Source organism: Terrapene carolina, unplaced genomic scaffold (genome assembly GCF_002925995.2).
Source record: "Terrapene carolina triunguis isolate 2854851 unplaced genomic scaffold, T_m_triunguis-2.0 Scaffold211, whole genome shotgun sequence".
Taxonomy (NCBI): Eukaryota; Metazoa; Chordata; order Testudines; family Emydidae; genus Terrapene; species Terrapene triunguis.
In genome coordinates, this window is record NW_020664562.1 from 28,205,632 (window position 1) to 28,226,345 (window position 20,714).

Sequence of the window (20,714 nt, forward strand, 5' to 3'; positions counted from 1 at the left end):
TATGCTCCTTTTGGGCAATGGAGGAATTTACTATACATTTTATTTTTTTATATTAGCCCCTGTCTTCTATGCCAGAAAGTTCACAGACCTTAAAAAAACAGAGGAACTACAGTAGTGAGAGTAGCTGTGACAGCAGCAGCAACACATCAGAATGGGAGGAGGAAACTGAAAAGGAAGATCACAATGAGAAAAAAGAGATGAAAGTGTCATATGAGCTTGAAGAAAACAAGTATAAATTATTAGAGCGATCCAGTAAGTGAATGATCATAATTTTGATTAAATCTAATGTGCACAAAAATCAGATAAGATATTCCTGTGCTGCAGAACTTAACAGTGACAAAGTCTTTATGCCTGAAAATTGATCGTCTGAACCTTGGCACTAGACCATCTGGATTCACAAATTAGCTTGTTTAATTCTTCTTCTTTAAAACCCAGTTCCAACTTGATAGAAAAGCTGGATCAAAATAACCTATGCATGACTTGCTGCCAGGTTACTACGTACTAAAGAAAAGGATGAACATTAGCTACCATTGGATGTGTTGTGTATGCGCCTCTTTGTTTTCATTACTTCTGACAAAGTTGCCATCGAATTTATTCTTCGTTGTTGTTGTTTTTAATTTCTGTTGAACATGATTTTGTTGGGAAATAAAAAAATCTATCTAAGGAAGTGCAGACGGTAAGATTTATAGATGGGTCACTCTCCAGGTAAATAAGAAGAACAATAGCTAGACAGTGTAACATTGAATATTAAAGTGCTGACATGGTTTGTACAATATGTTATTTGTGTTTTGTAGTATACAGTTTAGAAGTATTGCATCGAAATTGTCATTATATAGCAATGTAGTTATGTTTGCATATGGTACTGCTGCCAAAAATTGTTTTGTAACAGAATCTTATTTTTATTATGGGCTGCAGAAGGCCTAAAATGTAGAGGATCAGTGTAGTTCTGCTGTCCAGAAAAGCCAGAGTCCCTACTCCCTTCCCCCAAATCCTCTGCTCACATTCCATCTTACTGAACCACAAGATGCATGCACCCTTTGACAAATTTATTGTACATGGGAGAGGATTTGAGCCTAACTGAAGAAGACTGATTTGGGGGCAGGAATGGGTACTTTTATGGGTTGCATAAAGCATTTATTACTGGAGAACCGTATAATTTCCAATAGACATGTTCTCTAGTCAGTAATGACAGAGGAATGTACAGTAAATGGACGGAAAGTAATTATATCCTGCATTGTCTTTGTCTTCAGGCAGATTACACTGGAAACCTTTAATTAAAAATATAAAAACTCCATCATATTCACCCTCCACATCATCCACAGGTCCTATAAGGCGTTCTGTAAGCTGTCCCCGTTCAATATCAATCTTCGCTATGCAGTCACAAGCCGCTGAGCAACGTCCCTTTTCAGCCAAACCTGCAGTGCAAATGCCACGTCCATCGTCAATGAATAGGTCCCATTCTTTAAATCGTAATTCATCTTCAGTCAGAATGTGTAATACTGCTAGTCTGGGCACAGTACACTCTTCAGGGGTAAGTTAATAAAAACATCACAATGTGTTTTATTTATCTAAAAAGTGCATTGCAGTATTGCTTTGTGTAATACTGCTTCAATAAGATTTTGAATTTCTTTCAACACAGTACTGTCATCATCTTGGTGTATAATATTAGTTTTCCTACTACATTACTAGTTTTCTTGATACAATGTCAGAAATCCTGAGGTACTGAAGTAGCTTGTGTTTTAATAGAATCTCAGGAGTATTGGACTGCTACACCTTTATGTTCCTTAAAATTAGCTCTTGCAGTGATTCTTTCATGTTTCCAGTGCATCCATTAGATTGCAGCCCTGCAAACACCATAACTTATGGGAAAGGACTTCTTAGTCTGTGCCCTTGTGACTGAGAATCCTGAGCTCCAAACACCCTTCCTGCACTATGTCTAAAAGATGGAAGGGTTTTCTATTCTCCAGGACAGGCTGTGTGAATGATTTGGAATTATTGATTTCCCAAACAATATAAGGGCTTATCTACCTAAGAATTTTTACACTGGCAGAACTATGCTGGTGTTTCAACATAAGTATAAATCCCCTACATTGCATTGGAGTAAAGCAGGGCTTGCATGAGTAAGACTTAGGCTATATCTTCCCTGCAACAAGAGGTATGTGTATACATTGAGAAACCTATCTTGGTATAAAAACCTAGTTGACAAGGTAAAGCTAGTTTTAAACTCGATGTAGCTAGCTGAGGTAAAATCTATACCATCCACTCCTGGGATTTACCTCAACCAGCTATATAAAGTTAAAAACTACAGGACCTTGTCTCTGTTAGGATTTTACATTGAGATAACTAATTTCAATTAGCTGTCTCAGTGTAAAAAACACACTCCCCCCCCCCCCCCCCATGAAGACAAAGCTTTTCCCCATTTTGAAATGCATCCCTAAGTAGACAAGCCTTAAAGCCCAAGTGGCCTAATTAAAAACGAGACGTATTTAAGAATAAACGGAAGATCAGATTAAAAGAGTTTTCACCACATATATAGTTTTACACGTGGCAGGAATTAAGATAGGTAGGTTCATTGTTTTTTTTGTGGTTTGTTGCAGTGTAGTAACAGCCTTACAGTCCTAGAGTTGGATTTCTCCCCTCTCTGTCCAGCCTATCTGAGATCATCCTCTTTGGTTTCTCCTTTCACAGTTCCGTTATTCCTTACAGGTTTCTGTGATGTGCTGTATGCCCCACGCATGCCAAATCTGTCCCCAAATTAATTCAGGAGTATATTAAGTACTGTAGCTAAACCATTTCAATTCCTGTTTTCCAGTCCCCTTTATATCTTATCACCCCCAAATAATCCTTTGGAGATATGTCAATTAAAATGGGCACTTTCAGTCCACATATTCAGTCGCTCTCCCCATCAGAGGAATGTCTGTTGTTGTGAGAAATTATTTTGGGATGCTAATTAACCTTTCTAACATTTGCTCACCCTAACCAAAAGATTTAATTTGGCAAAAAGCTCGTTGCCTGCTGCCTCTGAGGCTCTTTAAAAAAAAAAAAAGGTTCTTTTTTTAAACTGAGTTAGCTGATGTGATGTAAAAGATCCCTGACCATCTTTTGTACATACAGTTTAACAACTTTAAATTCAGCTAACAGGATTATAAAGGTATTAACCTGTGTCTACAGACAAAGTGTTAAGAATGTTTCCCTTCACATTAGCTAATTCGAGGTTAAAAAAGCTCCTTTTTATCATGAAGACATACCCTGAGAATTTATTGTTACAGGGCTAGTATAGACTTCTCTCTTCACATTAATTCTGATCTATATCAAATACAAATTACTGAGAGATTAAAATGAGTCTGTCACAGTATGCCACTGAAAATGAGCTACTCACTTAAATAAACATAAGTAAGAAACCAGATTTACTTTTTCATTGAGAAAGCTTCAACTACTGGCAGAGATCTTGTATTACAGAATATCCTTGTTTCTGTGACAAAACTGGGGTCATATTCCTTAAAATAATGCAAATAAAGTTACTTACAGAATAGCAGTGGGAAAGATTTAATTATAACTTTATGGACTGAGTTCCATGCACAGTACTGTATGATTTTTTTGCAACCAAGTATAATATACTGCATATTGCTGATAGAGTAAAAATTAAAAAGGATCATCCATAACTTTTTAGTATGCTCAGAATAAATTATTTGGAAAGTGTATGTTTATCAGCCATTTGAGTAGTGAGAAGAAAGTGTTTTTAGTGATTTATATTACCATTAATTAGATTGATTTAAAAACCAAATGCATAAAGATATGGCACCTAAATATGGAAAAACAACCTATACTTGAGCTATAAACCCAGAATTATAAATAGAAATAAACAAGAGGCATTAGATGCTTCTTTATTTCAGAGCCAAATTATTATATATTATATGGCAAAATTATTTTGTTAAGCTTTAAAGTATCTATCACTTAATTCAGCCAAGAAAAGCCCTAAGAGAATAAGGGCTGTACTTCTCTCAAAATCCACAGATGTTAGAAAGCCTGGAAATTCTAAATTAATGTTCAACTTTTAACAAATAGAAAATCAAGCCCCATCCCAAGCCTCCAAACGTTCTGAAGTATGCAAAAGCAAAGTTATGAAATATCTATCTATCTATCTATCTATCTATCTATCTATCTATCTATCACAAACAACCTTAATTCTGCCCCTATAGCACCATCCTGAGGGAACTAGAACATCTTAGACAATCTTAGCCATCTGTCATACAGGTTCATCTCAATATTGATCAAAAACATTCATAACTTGAGATTGAAATCCTGCCCCCATGAAGTCAATGGCAACACTTTTATTGACTTTAGCAGGATTTCACTCTTTAATTTACGGAACCTGTGCATGGAAGTTTGGTATGATTTCTTTCATATGATTGGCAACTTGTGCTCAATTGAGATGCAGGACTGGATAGCAAGGGATGTCTCAGCTCATATTGGAGGTGCAGTGGTAGAGTTCTGTGAGGTTGTTTGTTAGTGGCTGCATAGAGAATCCTCTTTGCACATAAAATAATAGTTAAATTTAAATTTGTTGTGTTTCAACTGTATATTTTAAATGGGGTATATCATAAATATATAGCAGATTTTGCTCATCTGTCTGAAACAAATTTACCTTCAGACTTCACTTCTCTTGCAGTGTTTTATAAGTTCTAGTCAATACTTATATATGTTAATGTACACATAAACTGTATGTATTATATACCTATACCATTTACATTCTTTTTTAAAAGTCTATTTATTTTCCTCTGTTTGGGAATAAATATTTTTTTACCATGAAAATATCTTTCATATAAAAGATACACATGAAATCACTAACTCTATACTAAATCAAGTCCATATCAATTTTTGAATGAGTCTTTGCTTCAACAGAGAACAAAAGAGCAAGAGGAGGCATTGACAAGAGAGACACTGGTCATTTTCAATGATATGAGGATCAAGTTCCCAGGAAAAACAGATGAAGAGGCAGAATTAATTATAGAAAATGTAAGTATCTATCAATGAGGAAGATGCATCACAGGACACTTATTGTTTTATATTAAGACCCTACGAACTTGGGAAAATAAAATATACATTTAATGATTCATGAGCTCCTGTGGCCTTAAGAGCTCATGGAATCCATAGATCAAAGCATTCCAAAAGCTCAGATTTCTACATTCTACCTGACCTTAAAAGAACAACACAAATCATTCTTAGGACTCTCTAAAATGTGACAAACCTTTATAATTAGGAAGTTTGAGTAACTTAAGTTTATAATTGTGGAGGTTTGTCCTGTTAAAGTTCAAACTTTTAAGTAAGCAAAGAAGAATGTTACAATTAATTAATAGTTATGTTTCATAGAATGTGAATACGGATTGTGACATGTTTATCACTACCCCTGAATAGGCATGCTAAGGAACTAAGAAAGGTATGCAATAAGGCAGGGGTCGGCAACCTTTCAGAAGTGGTGTGCCGAGTCTTCGTTTATTCAGTCTAATTTAAGGTTTCGCGTGCCAGTAATACATTTTGACATTTTTAGAAGGTCTCTTTCTATAAGTCTATAATATATAACTAAACTCTTGTTGTATGTAAAGTAAATAAGGTTTTAAAAATGTTTAAGAAGCTTCATTTAAAATTAAATTAAAATGCAGAGCCCTCCGGACCGGTGGCCAGGACCCGGGCAGTGTGAGTGCCACTGAAAATCAGCTTGCGTGCCGCCTTCGGCACACGTGCCATAGGTTGCCTGTCCCTGCAATAAGGTGAAGTAGAAGCCTGAGTACAAGTGCCAGGAATACCATTTGCATTCTTGCTGGCTCCTTCAGTTTGCCAGCTTGGCTTTTCCTTTTATCTAACATTCTTCTGAGCCTTAGTAGTTGGCGTGAAACAAAGAAGAATATGAAAGGAGGTGAAAGAATAAGAGACGAATACTGTGCTTGATGCTAAACAGTAAAGGGGAATCTTAAAAGAAAATATACGAAATATGAAGAGATACTAGGAGAGACAAAGTGCAGATTGGAAAAACATTGAAAATGCCGAAGAGCAAAGAAATAAACATCAGTTTAACAATGAAAAAAGTAAATAGCAATGTTGTGTTCTGCTCTTTGTCTGGCAAAGGTGTAACATACACATGTTAACATGTCGCAGATTAAACCAAATGTATCCTGGTTCAATCAGGGGTCCACTTGCAGGGGAACTGAGCAGCTTTCATTGTTATTGGTAGGGGCTGCACAGGCAGTTTTCTTTGTTATGATGAAGATGTATGCAAAGCTCTTCCTGACTCCAGACACTATCCATTTGGAAATGTCCACTGCCTTCTGGGCCATGCAAATCCTGAATGGCCATTGATACTGGCTCCATATAGTAATCCAGCCTCTCTGAGAGGGCAAAGATACCCCACAAACTTGCATATAAAAGAGAGATTTCTGAAACAATTTTTTAAAACTTTTTTTGGGGGGGAAATTTCAAAATTTCCAGTTTTCCTTCTGAAAACAAAAACTTTTTCAAAATTTCTGAATTTCAAACAGAATGGAAATTCTGAGTTTGAACCAGCTCTACTGACTATAGCTCCAGGACTTAATTCCTGTGTGTGACCCAGAAGCACAGGCGTCAGACAAACCTTGGTCAATCTATGGGTAGGGCCCTATCAAATTCACAGCCATGAAAAACACGTCACAGGCCATGAAATCTGGTCTCCCCCCATGAAATCTAGTCTTTTGTGTGCTTTTATCCTATACTATACAGATTTCACAGGGGAGACCAACATTTCTCAAACTGGGGATCCTGACCCAAAAGGGAGTTGCAAGGTTATTTTGGGGGGGGAGGGGGTGTTCATGTTATTGCCACCTTTACTTCTGCACTGCCTTCAGAGCTGGGCTGCCAGAGACCAGTGACTGTTGGCCAGACGACCAGCTCTGAAGGCAGCGCCCCGCCAGCAGCAGTGCAGAAGTAAGGGTGGCGATACCATATCATGCCACCCTTACTTCTGTGCTGCTGCCTGCAGAACTGGGAAGCTGGAGAGTGGCAGCTGCTGACTGAGGGCCCAGCTCTGCAGGCAGCAGTGCAGAAGTCAAGGTGGCAATGCCATACCATGCCATCCTTCCTTCTGCGCTGCTGCTGGCAGTGGCTCTGCTTTCAGAGCTGGGCTCCTGGTCAGCAGTCGCCGCCGCTCTCCAGCTGCCCAGCTCTGAAGGCAGTGCCGCCGCCAGCAGCAGCACAGAAGTAAGGGTAGCAGTACCACAACCCTCCCCCAAATAACCTTGCAAGCCCTCCACAACTTATTTTTGGGTCAGGACCCCTACAATTACAACACCTTGAAATTTCAGATTTAAATAGGTGAAATCATGAAATTTACTATTTTAAAAACCTTATGACCATAAAATTGACCAAAATGGACCATGAATTTGGTAGGGACCTATCTACGGGCCATCCGAAAAACAAAATTCCCTGGTATGTGTGGGGCCTCGCCTAATTCTTGATCACTGAAGAGGAGCGCAAGGCCTGTTATGCCAATTGCTGTGATAGGAAAGGCCCCCTTTATAGCCTTAATTTGAGAGCTCCCTTTGTTCCTAATTGCTATTTGTGGTGTATGTGAGTAAGTATGCAAAAATTCAGCTTCATAGGCTCCTCTTTTCTCCCTGGATAAGCTGTGGAATGGGGCTGTGAGCCTGAGAGACTTTTTGAGCCACACAGTTCCTTTAAAACATCTTCATTGACTGTACAGCATAGCTAGCGAAGAACCTGCCTTCTACATTAAGTGAATCCCTATAACATGATTGCCATATGCCTAGCGTCAAATAGGCTGGGTAAAATCTCTGGCTTTGTTCCTGGGAAATTGGTTCACTTGGGTGATAATACTGGGTAAAATTTTCAAAAGCACTTCAGTGATTTAGGAGCCTGAGTCCTATTGAAAGTCAATGGGACTTAGGCTCCCTAGTGACTTAGATGCTTCTGAAGCATCTACCTATAATGTCTAAACCAGCTTTGAGCCAAACTGGCTCTCGGTTATTCCCAAGGCCTTTTCCAGCAGTCAGTGATTACCAAGGTAAAGGAGTGCCACATAACTGCCTCCATTCCCCTGTGAACACCCTTATACTGTGGGTTCAGAAGAGGGTGACATAGGGGCTGCAACAGTGGCTCTGCATCACTGGATCCTCTGGTAGCCAAATCTACCAGTTTTGGGTCTGTTCTAACTGATCACAGAATCTGGCCCTTCAAAGGGAGTTTTGCCTGGATAGGAACTGAGGCATAACTGGAATAATTCACTCATAGGTTTCTCCCCCTATGCTATTTGTTTTCTAGACTTCGAACTAAAGTAAAATGCTTCTTCAACATTTTCTTCAAAATGTACTCCATCTAGTGGCATGTCCTGATATAACATTAAGCATGACAATATGCTTCCTTATTGCAAAGTCCTCTGTAAGGCCACTTAACAAACTTCTCTGGGAAAATAAGACTCTCAAGGTTGGAAGAGGTCAGATAACAAAGTGATGGTGTGTTAAATGACTTTGAGGCAAAATTGTTAATAGATACTGATCTGGAATACAGCCAAAGGTGCAGAATAGCAAGACATTTAAAAGATATGTTAATAGTTCATTAATATTTAGATGTAACCAAGGAAAAATAAAAATACATTAGGAAGGGTATTTTAAAGTTACATCTAATGACCTACATGAAGCACAAAACTTCATATTTACTAGAATAAACAATGGTTATATAATATTGAACTCTGTGCCCACCCCCGTGCTTTTGCTTGCACTGCTAGAATGGCATGATCAGGTAGAACAGGGGCCAGGATCTGCCGTAAAGTCATTACCTCTTTTCCTAAATTTGAAGACACTCTTCCATTTCTTATAGAGAATTAATTTATTTTTTACACAAAATACTGGGATTGTTTTTAAACGATTAAAGTATTTTACAAATGTAATATTTTTGCTGGAAATGTCAGATTCCACTCTTTATAGATGTTTGTTTTTATCTTTTGTTTTTCAACTAATTCAGATTATGGATAATTGGAAATACCATAAAACAAATGTGGCTTCATATTGGCTGATAAAACTGGACTCTGTTAATCAACGAAAGGTGAGTGATGCACACTTCAACCTTTGAAAATGCTAGTAAGTAGTGAACATGCACTTAGAAGTGACTGCCATGGAAAAGTTTGAGATGTCAGAATATGGGCCACCGTGTGTGTTCTTATGTCAGTGACACCACTGTATATACAGAATAATTCCATTGCAGTTAATGGTGTTAGTTACACTGGTATAAATATGAACTAATTTCAGAATCTGGCCATTGGATAAGATTTCCAAAACCAGGTGTTTAAAGTTAGGTAATTGTTCAGTAGGAGGAGTTGTATGTGCACCATTCTTGAGAATATGGTTACTCGTTTAGGAGCCTACATATGGATTGAGGTGCCTAATTTTGGGTACCAATTTTTTAGTATCTTAGTGTAGAATTGTATGCATAGTGCCAGGTGTTATTTGGAGTATACCTTGCACAGCTCATGTGTGGTTGCAAGTCAACATGTGGGGGAGAGAGAGGTCTTGCAACTGGAGGGTCAATAATGTGAGCCTGTGGAAAAAATGATTGTTAGAACAGTAAACAATAGAGAATTGTCACTTCTAGTACAAAGAAGCCTGTGAAGCAAACTCCTTCTCCCACCCCCCAAAAGATAAGAAGTAAATATAGCTATCGGGTGTCTGAGTTGTCTGAGTCTGAATTTGGCCCTTTGAGTGTAATATCTTAGCAGATGGCTTGTTAATGACATGGCAGTGAATTGGAGGTAGAGCTACAAAGATTAACAATGTTGTAATCTTCAATTGAATTTACAAATACTGGTAATAATTCCTCTTCTTTTGCCAAATAGTTTATTCCCACGAAAGATTAGTATTGCTTGTCATGCTTTCTCCAGTTCACAGAAGTAGTACATGGGTACTGCTCTTGTTTATAGTGTGCTAATGGCTTCATTTTTAATCTCCATTTTTTTAAAAATGGACATATTTTAGTCAATCTCGGCTTTGTAAACCAGTATCTCTTTTCCTTAAAATAGCTGAAATTTGATTTGGGAATAGGTGAGATGGTGTCAATATATCACTGGACTGGGAGTCAGGAGATTTGGATTTTCTTTCCGCCCTTGAAAAGAACTTGCTGTCTGACTTTGGGCAAGTCACTTAACCTGCTATGTATCTCAGTTTCCCAATCTATTTTTTTTTTTAAGAAAACAGTGGAAAGCACTTTGAGTAAAATGCTTAATATATAATATGTATTGTTGTTAGGAAGGGTGAAACATCATTATAAAGGAACAGGAGAAATATGTTGTAACCACATTTCAAATTGCCCCTACAAAATCTGCAGTCTCGTGTTCAAATTTTTTGATCTCTGTAGCGCTGAATACTACATTAAACTACTGCTCTGTTTCTGGATCTGGGCACAGACAAGCTGCTATAAAGAAAACTTGTCCATTGTGATGTGATGTAATTGACCATTTCACCTCAAGTTCATACGTTAGATGGAAGATTTATGCATACAGTTTTATAAAACTGGCATAGCTGTATAGAGACAAAGACATGATGAGAACTTGATAATGCAGGTTAGCTGTGAACTTAATTAAAGGTCTTTTGCAATTATATAAACTGGCAACATAAATCCACATTTCTGCAAAGATTTTTTTTAAAAAGTATATAGTGCATGTATTGTAGTAGTAGCAGTCACCATTGATTTGAGACTGAATTATTTTATTATTTGACAGCTACTGGTCCCTCTGCTGAGTAACCTTTGCTAATGATTATCTCTTACATGTTTGTAATGCACTGGGGAGGGTCATTACCCCAAGATCCAGTGCATAGGCCTACTCCATCCTTTGCAGTAGGGGCGCTCAGCTGCCTCAGCAGCACTCTTCCCCATCTTTCACCAAACCCGCAGAGGCCTCTCTGCTGATCTGACAGTTGGAGTGGTGGGTTATAGGAAGAGCAGGAAGATTTGTCATGACCCACAGGTCTCAAACCTGGGCCTGCAAGATTTATGGGAGCAGCCACTCTCCAACCCTCCGCCTTGCAGCCTGCGAGCAATAGCTTACCTGAGACTTACAAAGCCCAGCCCCTGCGTGAGGTCCAGTTGTGGAGTCCCAAATTGGCTGATTGGCCTGCTGGCCCTATGTAAGCCAGCAGCAGGAACAGGAAGTTGTCCAAACAACTGGGCTCTGAACTGTGGGACATGTGCCTCCTGCACCCTGCTTAGGGTTGCCAGGCACCCGGTTTTCGACTGGAACGCCCAGTCAAAAAGGGACACTGACGGCTCTGGTCAGCACTGGTCAGCGCCATTAAGGCCTTGGCTACACTTGAGAGTTACAGTGCAATAAAGCCGCCCACAGCGCTGTGCCTCACTCCCCATCCACACTGGCAAGGCACGTACAGTGCTGTGTCTCCCTGGCTACAGCCCTGCAGGTACTCCACCTCCCCGAGAGGAATAAGTGATGCAGCATAGTGGCTACAACTCCCAGGTGCCAGTGTGAATGAGGAGTTAACTTGCTGCCCTGTGATAATCCCCTTATCAAGTAGCCACTCTTTTCATTGTTGTGATCTGCTCCAGGAATGCAGAAGTGCCCTTTCAAAGCTCCCTACCAGAGAGAAAAAGCAAAGATTTTGCTGTTTGCTTTGAGTGAGTGAATGAGAAGCGGGGGCGGGGGGGGGACAGAGGGGTCGGAACTTGCAAGGCAGGGTGCTGACACACTCTCAGCACCCCAAAACCCACTCTCTCTCCCCCACACTCCCTGTCACACTCCACCCCCCCCTTTTGAAAAGCACATTGCAGCCACATGAATGCTGGGATAGCTGCCCATAATGCACCGCTCCCCATGCAGCTGCAAACGCTGCAAATGTGGCCACGCCAGTGCGCTGTCAGCTGTCAGTGTGGACAGACTGCAGCGCTTTCCCTACTCAGCTGTACGAAGGTGGGTTTAACTCACAGTGCTGTACAGCTGCAAGTGTAGCCATACCCTAAGAGTCCGTTCAGCAGCGCAGCAGGGCTAAGGCAGGCTCCCTGCCCGGCTCCCAGATGCAGCTGGCATGTGCCCCCTCTGGCTCCTAGGTGCAGAGGTGGCCAGGGGGCTCTGCATGCTGCCCCAGCCCCAAGTGACAGCTCCGCAGCTCCCATTGGCTGTGGTTCCTGGCCAATGGGATCTGTGGGGGTGGCGCCTGCAGACGGGGCAGTGCGTGGAGGTCCCTGGCCCTTCCCCCTAGGAGCCAGACATGCCAGCCCCTTCCAGGAACCACCTGAGGTAAGTGCCACCTGGAGCCTGCACTCTGCACCCCCCCCACACCCCAATCCCGTGTCCCAGCCCTGAGCCCTGTCCTACACCCAAACTCCCTCCCAGAGACTGCACCCTCTCCCACACGCCGAACCCCTTGGCCCTAGCCCAGAGCCCCCTCCTGCACCCCAAATACCCTCATTCCTGGCCCCGCACCAGAGCTCGCACCTCCAGCCGGAGCCCTCACTCCCCCTCGCAACCCAATCCCCAGCCCTGAGCCTCCTCCCGCACCCTGAACTCCTCATTTCTGGCCCCACCCTGGAGCCCACACCCCCAGCTGGAGCCCTCACCCCCTCCCGCACTCCAGCCCCCTAAACCCAACCTGGTGAAAGTGAGCGAGGGTGGGGGAGGGGATCGAGTGAGTGGGGGTAGGGCCTCGGAGAAGGGGTGAGGGTGGGGCAGCGGGCGGGGCAAAGGTGTTCAGTTTTCTGCAATCAGAAAGTTGGCAACCCTAACCCTGCTCCTGCTTGATTTTTCTGGCAATCCAACCTGGCTTGACTCCTGACATCTGACTTGTGGTTCCTGACTTCATTTGTTTCCTGCCCGTGACTCCCTGGTATCCTCACCTGCCCTGACTCTGGTCTCTGACTCGTGGTTCTGATCTTCAGATTGTCTCTTGCTTCTGATCTCCCTGTATCCCAACCTAGCTGACTCTTGACTCCTGTCTCATAACTGCAGACTCTGGCTCTGACTACTAGGTCTGGCCACGTATGACCTTGTCGTGACAAGATTGCACATTATCCTCCCTTCAGTGGAGTGTACAGGAAAAAGATAATGGAACCCAGACCCCAGACTTTGCAGTCTTCTCTGAAGTGGAGATCCCTTTTGCAGGGGAAGGTCAGGTCCCCGGGGCAACTGTACCTATTGGGCTTCAGGAAGTGGGCGGGCGTAAGCCCGCCCACTGCTAAAGGGTCCCCCCCCCGCCTAAGGGGAGGATCCACAGGGCCTGAAACTCAAATAATTACGGGGGACAACTAATGTAAAAACAGGGACAGGAGTGCAGTCAAAGGGTCAAAAGAAGGGAACCTGACGGGGACACTGAGCAGAGAACCCCGGACAGCGTCCACTGCTCCTCAAAGGTGTCAAGGGAGCTAGTGGACGCCGCCCAGAGGAACTCTGCCCGGATACGTGAATGGACAGAGGATCGGAAACAGGCCCCACAGTCACAGGAACCTCCATCGGCCAACCTCCTCTCCCTTGTTTTATAGATGGCCTGTTTAGCCAGGGCCAAGAGGAAGTTGACCAGGAGGCCCCGTGACTTTGTGGGGCCACGGATAGGGAGTGCATAAATGAGAAGGTGAGGGGAAAAGTGTAACCAAAAATGCAACATAATGTCGGTGAGGAGCTGGTGTAGGGGCTGAAACCTGGCACACTCTACGTGAGCCAGGGTCTCCCTCACGCCGCAGAAAGGACAGGTGTCTGGGACGGGTAAACCACGCCAAGTACACGCCCGTGCTCACGGCCCCATGAAGGCGCCGCCAGCTGATATCCCCGGCGGGCCTCGGGACCAGGGTGGAATAGAGGCTGGCCCACCGGGGCTTCTCACCCTCAACAGGTGGCAGGAGGTCCCGCCACTTCGTATCGGGGCGGGACACGAGGGTGAGGAAGTGAAGAGTGTGGAGCACGAGCGTGTATAGATGTTTCCTTGGCGCGGTCAGGAAACGAACTGGCTGCAAGTCGTGCAGCCGGCTCATGGAGAAGGGGCGGGGGGGCCGGTTGGGTCCACGGGGCAGGGGCCCGATAAAAAGGTCCGGAGGACCAGGGGTGGAGGGTGGGCGGGGCGTGCCCTCGCACAGGACCTGGTCGAGGTAGACCTGAGCAGCGGGCGGCAAAGTGGCCCTCACCTCCTGAAGTACGCGCCGGGGAGTACAAGGCCTGGAGAGCCCCATGCGCCGAGCGAGCGTCAGGGGATCCAGCCAGACTCCCCGGTTGTAGTCCAGGAGGTCTCCGACTCTAGTGACATCTGCCAGGACCAACCTCTGGCGCACCGCGGGGGACTCCGCCACCTGCACACGAAGCTGGGGTTGTGTAGCAGGGGCTCCGTGAGGAGATCTGCCCCCCCGGTGGCCGCCACGGACCTGGTCGCTGAGAACAGTTTCCAGGTCCGGAGGAGGTCCTGGTAGAAGATCGGCAGCCCAGAGAGGTCTCGCGGAAGACCTCTCGGATCGAGATAAAAGAGCTGCCGGTCGTATCGGAGCCCTCAGAAGCGGCGCAGGAAGGCGTGCACTAGTACTCTCCACGCTGGGGCAACTGTAGCTAGGAAGAGTCCTTGATAGCATAGATCTTTTGAACCTAGGCTACTAGAAGTAGAGGGAGGGGACATCAGCTGGGGGGTCAGAGCTGCAGCAGAGATGTGTGTTCTCTGCACGGAATCTTGGGGATTCTCTTTCATCTATCCTAACAAGGTTATCCCTCAAAAAAAAAAAATGGGAAGGAATCTTCATGAAGGGAAACACTGGCAGAGGGCACAACCCCCTCTTGTGGGGTGAAGGGGGTGCTTAGACCTGATATGGTGTCAGCACTCCAATATGTTAACAGGTATCTCAGACTGGGAATACTATTTCATTGACCACACAGTTTTCAATAGCCTCTGGGTTTTTCTTCTTCTTCTACTATAAGAGATTCAGCCATCCAGTTTAGCTGTGGCTGGTTTGTCCCCTGTAACTGGTGTTTTAAAAAGCATGCTAGTGGGTCCTGTGCTTTCTTTGACTGATGCTTCTGTGGCACCCAGGGCATGTACAGTATGTCAGGATAAGACACTAGGTCATTAATATAAAATGCAGTACTGAAAATGTGGATTTCTTTCTTCATGTAACGACAGCTTTGATGACTTAGGAGACTAATACCACCTGAAGCATTGGTGTGCTCTTGATATTTTGGCAGCAGGGGAAGTGATTTGCTCTGTTTCTCTACCTTTTTAACCTCAACCCCTTCAAGCAATCAGATAGGTATTCTTAGGGAAGTAGTTATACAAATGGCTTACCTTGGAGATTGACATTGCAGCTAAGGATTTCCAAATGTGACATATGAGTACAAAGCTTTAGTGGATCTGAGAGCAGAGTGTTTTATATTCTAGCAGGGTTGGGGTGGGGATGGGGCGGGGGTAAAAGCAAAAAAAGAACCAGAGTTAAAGAATATTTCTGAAAGTATAAGTATGTAGTTCAAAAGCAGCTCTGCAATTATATGAAGTTTAAAACAAAAACTCGGACTATGCGCTCTGGGATTACTAGGAAATTCCAGAATATGGGAAGGAAATATCCACCAAATATGCTAGGTTTTCAGAATGTCTATCCCCAACAGGTATATCTTCTCAATGATTTCTCCACTCTTTTTCTGGATAAATACAAACACCTGTACATAGCCATAATCTCTAACATCAATCAGTGATGTGTTCCAAGGACCATTTAGCAGCTGTATTACCTCAGCTTGCACAATTTCTGCTGTTTCCACTGCTGGCACACTCTGTCTTTGACTGCTCAGTTTATTCACCCCCTTGTTCTGTTACGTCTAGACGATTTGTTGTGTTAGTGTAAAAGAAAAGGACATTTTCATTCTGCACAGGGAAATTAATATGGTTGGAGCTAAATGGCTGTGCCCTTGTGCAGTGCCTGAAAGTTCTTATTTGAGTGCTGCTCCCTAGAAGTATTCATTGTGGGTCTACATGCACTCCATGTGCCCAAGCCCAGAAGACTCTTCAATAGCAACGGTCATTGGTGTAGTAAAAAGACAAAGGTCATCTTACCATGACTAAATTCTCTGCTTGGTAACTCCCTTGTCAGGTATCTTAGGGTTTGGATACCATCTTACTTGCTGAGCAGTGGGGGCATCTCCTTTCAGAAAATCACTTTAACAGTCTTTATTCTGTGTGATGCTGTAGGCATTTTGGGGTCTTTTTGCTTTTGGGTGAAATTTGCCTCTGTTCAGCACAAGGCCTGTATCAGTGATGGGCAACCTGTGGTCCGCAGGCTGCATGCGGCCCTTCAGGGTAATCTGATTGCGGGCCGTGAGACGTTTTGCTGATGTTGACTGTCCGCAGGCATGGCCTCCCGCAGTTCCCAGTGGCTGCGCTTTGCTGTTCCCAGCCAATGGGAGCTGCAGGAAGCGGTGGGCCACAGGAACTTGCTGACTGCCGCTTCCCGCAGCTCCCACTGGCCAGGAACGGCGAAGCGTGGCTACTGGGAGCTGCGGGAGCCATGCCTGAGGATGGTCAACGTCAGCAACATGTCTCACGGTCCGCAGTCAGATTACCCTGATGGGCCACATGAGGCCCGCGGGCCGCAGGTTGCCCACCACTGGCCTATATACTACTAAAATCACATTTACGTTCTCAGAAAACATGTTACAGGCAGTATCTAATAGCCATGATTTAGCCCACATTCTATGCTGCAATTCTGCACCAATATATCCATACACAACTCCCATTTAATTCAATGGGAGTTGCCCAATTCTGCTCTCCGATACACTTGTGTATCATGTTCTAATGAGCTACTTCCTACTCCATAGTCTACTGGTGTATGTATGTATGCATGGAAGAAAAAACATGAGACATCGAGCTAAGATGTATACTAGGCTGAGAGACCAATTTATACACTGTGCAAAAATATCCAATTTTCTTTTCTCCCCACAAACAGTATTCAGATTAACAATGTATCACATTTTTAAAAAGCATTTCCTTTTCAAATGTCTCTTAATGCTGATTTTTCTTCAATGCTATGACATACTATTTCCTGCATAAAAGCCAGTCTTATTAGTGTCTTATGGTTTGATTCTGAGCAGGGCTAAGCACCTGCAACTCACACTGAAGTCAGTGTAGACTGTGGGTGCTCAGCTCCTCTCAGGATTATTCTTTTATGAAGTAGAGGGTATTCTAAACATGGTAACCAATTTTAAAGTATTCAGTATTGCTTAAGATGGTATTAATCACAAGGCTCCTTATCAGCTGTGTGTGTGTGTGTCTGTCTCTCTTTTTACTTGTTTTAACAATCTTTTTTACTTGCTAGTACTGGAAAAGGTGGGGGGAGAGATACTAATGCAATAAATTTGAAAACTTGTTTTGTTTTTGCAAAATGGTTTTGATGGAAAATGATGCCATAACAGAGTTAGTAAATGAAACAACTTGTTGAAATTTAGAAGTGATGATGCTATATGATAATTATCTCTTACCATTTTTTCTGTGTAATGAAAGGACAGATGTTTGGTTTTGAGATTTTGTCATATGTGCCTGGATTTTTTAAATGCTTTGATTTGCTTGAAATATTCTTTTCTAGGTTTTGGACATAGTGAGGACAAGTGTTCGTGCTGTTCTGCAACGTGTCTGGAGGGTTTCTGACGTTGAATGTTTACATTTATACCGTATTTTTAACCGTGTGTTTAATCGCTTACTCTGGAGCCGTGGCCAAGGCTTGTGGAACTGTTTCTGTAATTCAGGGTAGGCCCAATATATTTATTATTGTAATCCTTTTAATAATTTCACAGCTATAGTTAGAGCTAGCATAGTTTGTTTACTTTCATTCAAGAAATTATTGTAATAAATAGAACTGTTTTTAAAACCATTAATCAAAAACGTACCATGTAATTACCTATTAACATAGGCCAAGCATTTCAATAATGAGTCCATACAGTTAGGATCTTAGATCCATCTGAAGGCATCTAAAGTAAATGATTTGATTTTTCAAGAATGCTGAGCATCCTGCAGCTCTCATTGAGAGACCTTTCTGGCTCAGCACTTTTGAAAATCAGGCCAACTACTTAAGCAACTGTGACGGGGTCCCCGGGGTGCTATCTGGATTGTGGGACCACCGAGCCTCAAAAACCCACCAGCCTGGGGTTTCCCTCACACTACAAAGCTATTGCACTTACACAGACATCCACAGGCAGGGACACACCCAACTGAGTTACATGAATGCTTCTCCCAGCCACTCATGAACCATCAATAGAGAAGCTGCAGCCTTGCACCTCAGGACTGTACTCGGTGGTACTGGTCAGAAGACTGGCCAGTGTAAGCTCCTTACCTAGTTGGCCACTCTGACAAAAGGGTAGTGGCTGTGCAACAGCCCTTGATAATCTGAGCTGAGATTTCCCGAGCACTTCAACCAAAACATGCTGTCTTAGGTAAAATATAAAACAGATTTATTAATTACAGAAAGATCGATTTTAAGTGATTATAAATGGTAGGCATAAAGGTCAGAAATAGTTACCTTAAGAAATAAAAATAGAAACACACATTCTAAATCCTAAACTTTTAATCTAAGCAAGCATTGAATCAAATAGCTTTTCTCACCCTGACAGATGGTGCAGGAGGTTACAGTTCCTCAATACACAGACTGGATCCTTTTATAGCCTGTGATCAAACTCTCCAGTTCAAATTCTTTGTCTTGCAGATGTGCTTCCAGATGTTGAGATGTGGTGGGAGAGAGGCCAAGTCATGATGTCACTTCCCCTCTTTTATACTTTCTTCCAGTTTGCTGGAAAAATCCTTGCTGTGAGGAGGGGATCAGGCAGTCGCCATTGGTTAAAGCAGTCTCCATTGCAAACATACCTTCTCTAAGGAATCTCTGGGATAGTGGATTATTTTATTGATGGGTGTTGATGAGTCATTAATGTTGTCTGGCTATTGCTGGCTACTATTTTGTTGTAACTGAAAGGCTGGTTGTGGGTGTTCTCAACCTCACAACATATTTCAGTAACAGAGATAGCAATACTTCATAACTTCACAGAATGATAGCACATACAATCCAACCGGATATTCATGTTCAACAGATCAAGACTTTTAAAATAATACCTCACAAGGTATACTTACAAAACATATAATTATATTACCATGGTGAATATGGGATTCCAGGGTGCTACTTTGAGGTACAGAGAGTCACAGTGACTTAATCTTAATGTGAGTTGGCCACTCACAAAAATCATGGCCCTATCTGTTTGATCCCTAGTGTAAAAAAAAAATGGAGAATCAAGTAAAGAGTCCTGCTGACATTTTATACCTCAAGTATTCAGCTTCTGTTGTGTGGTTTAGAAATACAGCAGAATTTCTGAATTGGACTATATTTGCTCTTCATTACATATCTGAAACAATTATGAGAATGTAAGCGTGTGAAAAGTAAGAAATTGTGACACTGATAGATAAGGAAATGGGTTTTTTTGGCTTGAAAAGGATGCTTACTGGAAAACAAGATGCCATATTTTTAAAATTAAATCAGCCCATTCCCCAGCCCTTTACGCTCATGCAATTGAAGTCAAGAGGACTATTCATGTGAGAAAGGTCTGCAGGATTAGATCCTATATATATATATATATGTATATATATATATATAAACAAAACAAAATATGGCAAAGATCCTTTTCATAGTCTTCCTTATGGGGAAAAAAATGTATGTACAAATATATACCATATCTGGAGAGCATATAAGTTTCTCTGTAAATATATAGAGTGAGGTGACTAATGGGATGTTTTTGATTAGCTTGCAAAAGAGGACTGAAAAAAGATTTATTGAAAATGAGCTTCAACAAATATACACATTATGATGATGGGTTTCATATGTACAAAGGGAAATAACTCATTTGTCACTTGCAGGGAATGCATGCACTACATTTACAAATGTAATAAGAAACGTTACCTGTGTTCAACACAATGATAGGAAAAGGGAGATGGAAAAATAGATTATTAAAAGCAACAGTCTCAGAGAGTGAGAGATCCTCTGCTGGCATAAATTGGCATAGCTCTATTGATTTCAATTGACTTTAATGGTTTGATGTCAATTTATACCAGCTGAGGATCTGACCCATAATATGATTGATTCTTTAAGTGCTTTCATATGTCCATTACACTGTAGGTGTGGGATCAAAACCTTAGCATTGTACCTAGTGGTACCTTTTTCCAGTCTTGAGGGCCTTTGGAGGAAAGGGAGCCTATACTAAGGTCCCCAGGGTTCAAACCTTGCATGCACTGCAGAGAGCCTATGTCTATGAGTGACCCTCATTCACACTGTCTGAAGTGCTTGGAATGAGGGTCATGTTACAGACAAGTGCTCCATTTGTCATGGTTTCAAAACCATGACAAAGAAGGTGCCGGAGGAGCGTCTCTGTTACATCCTTCTGGAGGCTGCCTTTAGACTGGCATCAGATCCCGCTCAGTCATCCAAGGGAAGTTCTTTGGTGGCTCTTTCCCAAAGTGCTCCGTTATCTTTCCCACAGACATTAGCAGGAGGAGATCCCCATCAACAGGGGGATGTCTTTTTCAAGATCAGGAACTTCAGAGTAGGTCAGGCCTCCAGAAACATAAGAAGTCGTCTGCATTGGGCTCTTTGAAGTCCAGAGTATGGGACTCCTCCACTGAAGGTAGATCAGAGTGAGGCATTTGGCTTGCCACTACCCAGTACTGGCTCATATAGACAGAGTT

General features: G+C 42.6%; 1 protein-coding gene across 1 annotated transcript in view; it reads left to right on the forward strand.

The window, feature by feature from the left end:
• LOC113407362 (tubulin polyglutamylase TTLL7-like) overlaps nt 1-20,714 on the forward strand; it is a 79,429-nt gene that overhangs the window by 51,188 nt on the left and 7,527 nt on the right. The window contains exons 14-19 of the mRNA XM_026655778.1: nt 57-252; nt 1,323-1,531; nt 2,598-2,722; nt 4,866-5,016; nt 9,007-9,087; nt 17,581-17,741. Coding sequence (XP_026511563.1) covers nt 57-252; nt 1,323-1,531; nt 2,598-2,722; nt 4,866-5,016; nt 9,007-9,087; nt 17,581-17,741 — 923 coding nt within the window. The remainder of the gene's footprint in view (nt 1-56; nt 253-1,322; nt 1,532-2,597; nt 2,723-4,865; nt 5,017-9,006; nt 9,088-17,580; nt 17,742-20,714) is intronic.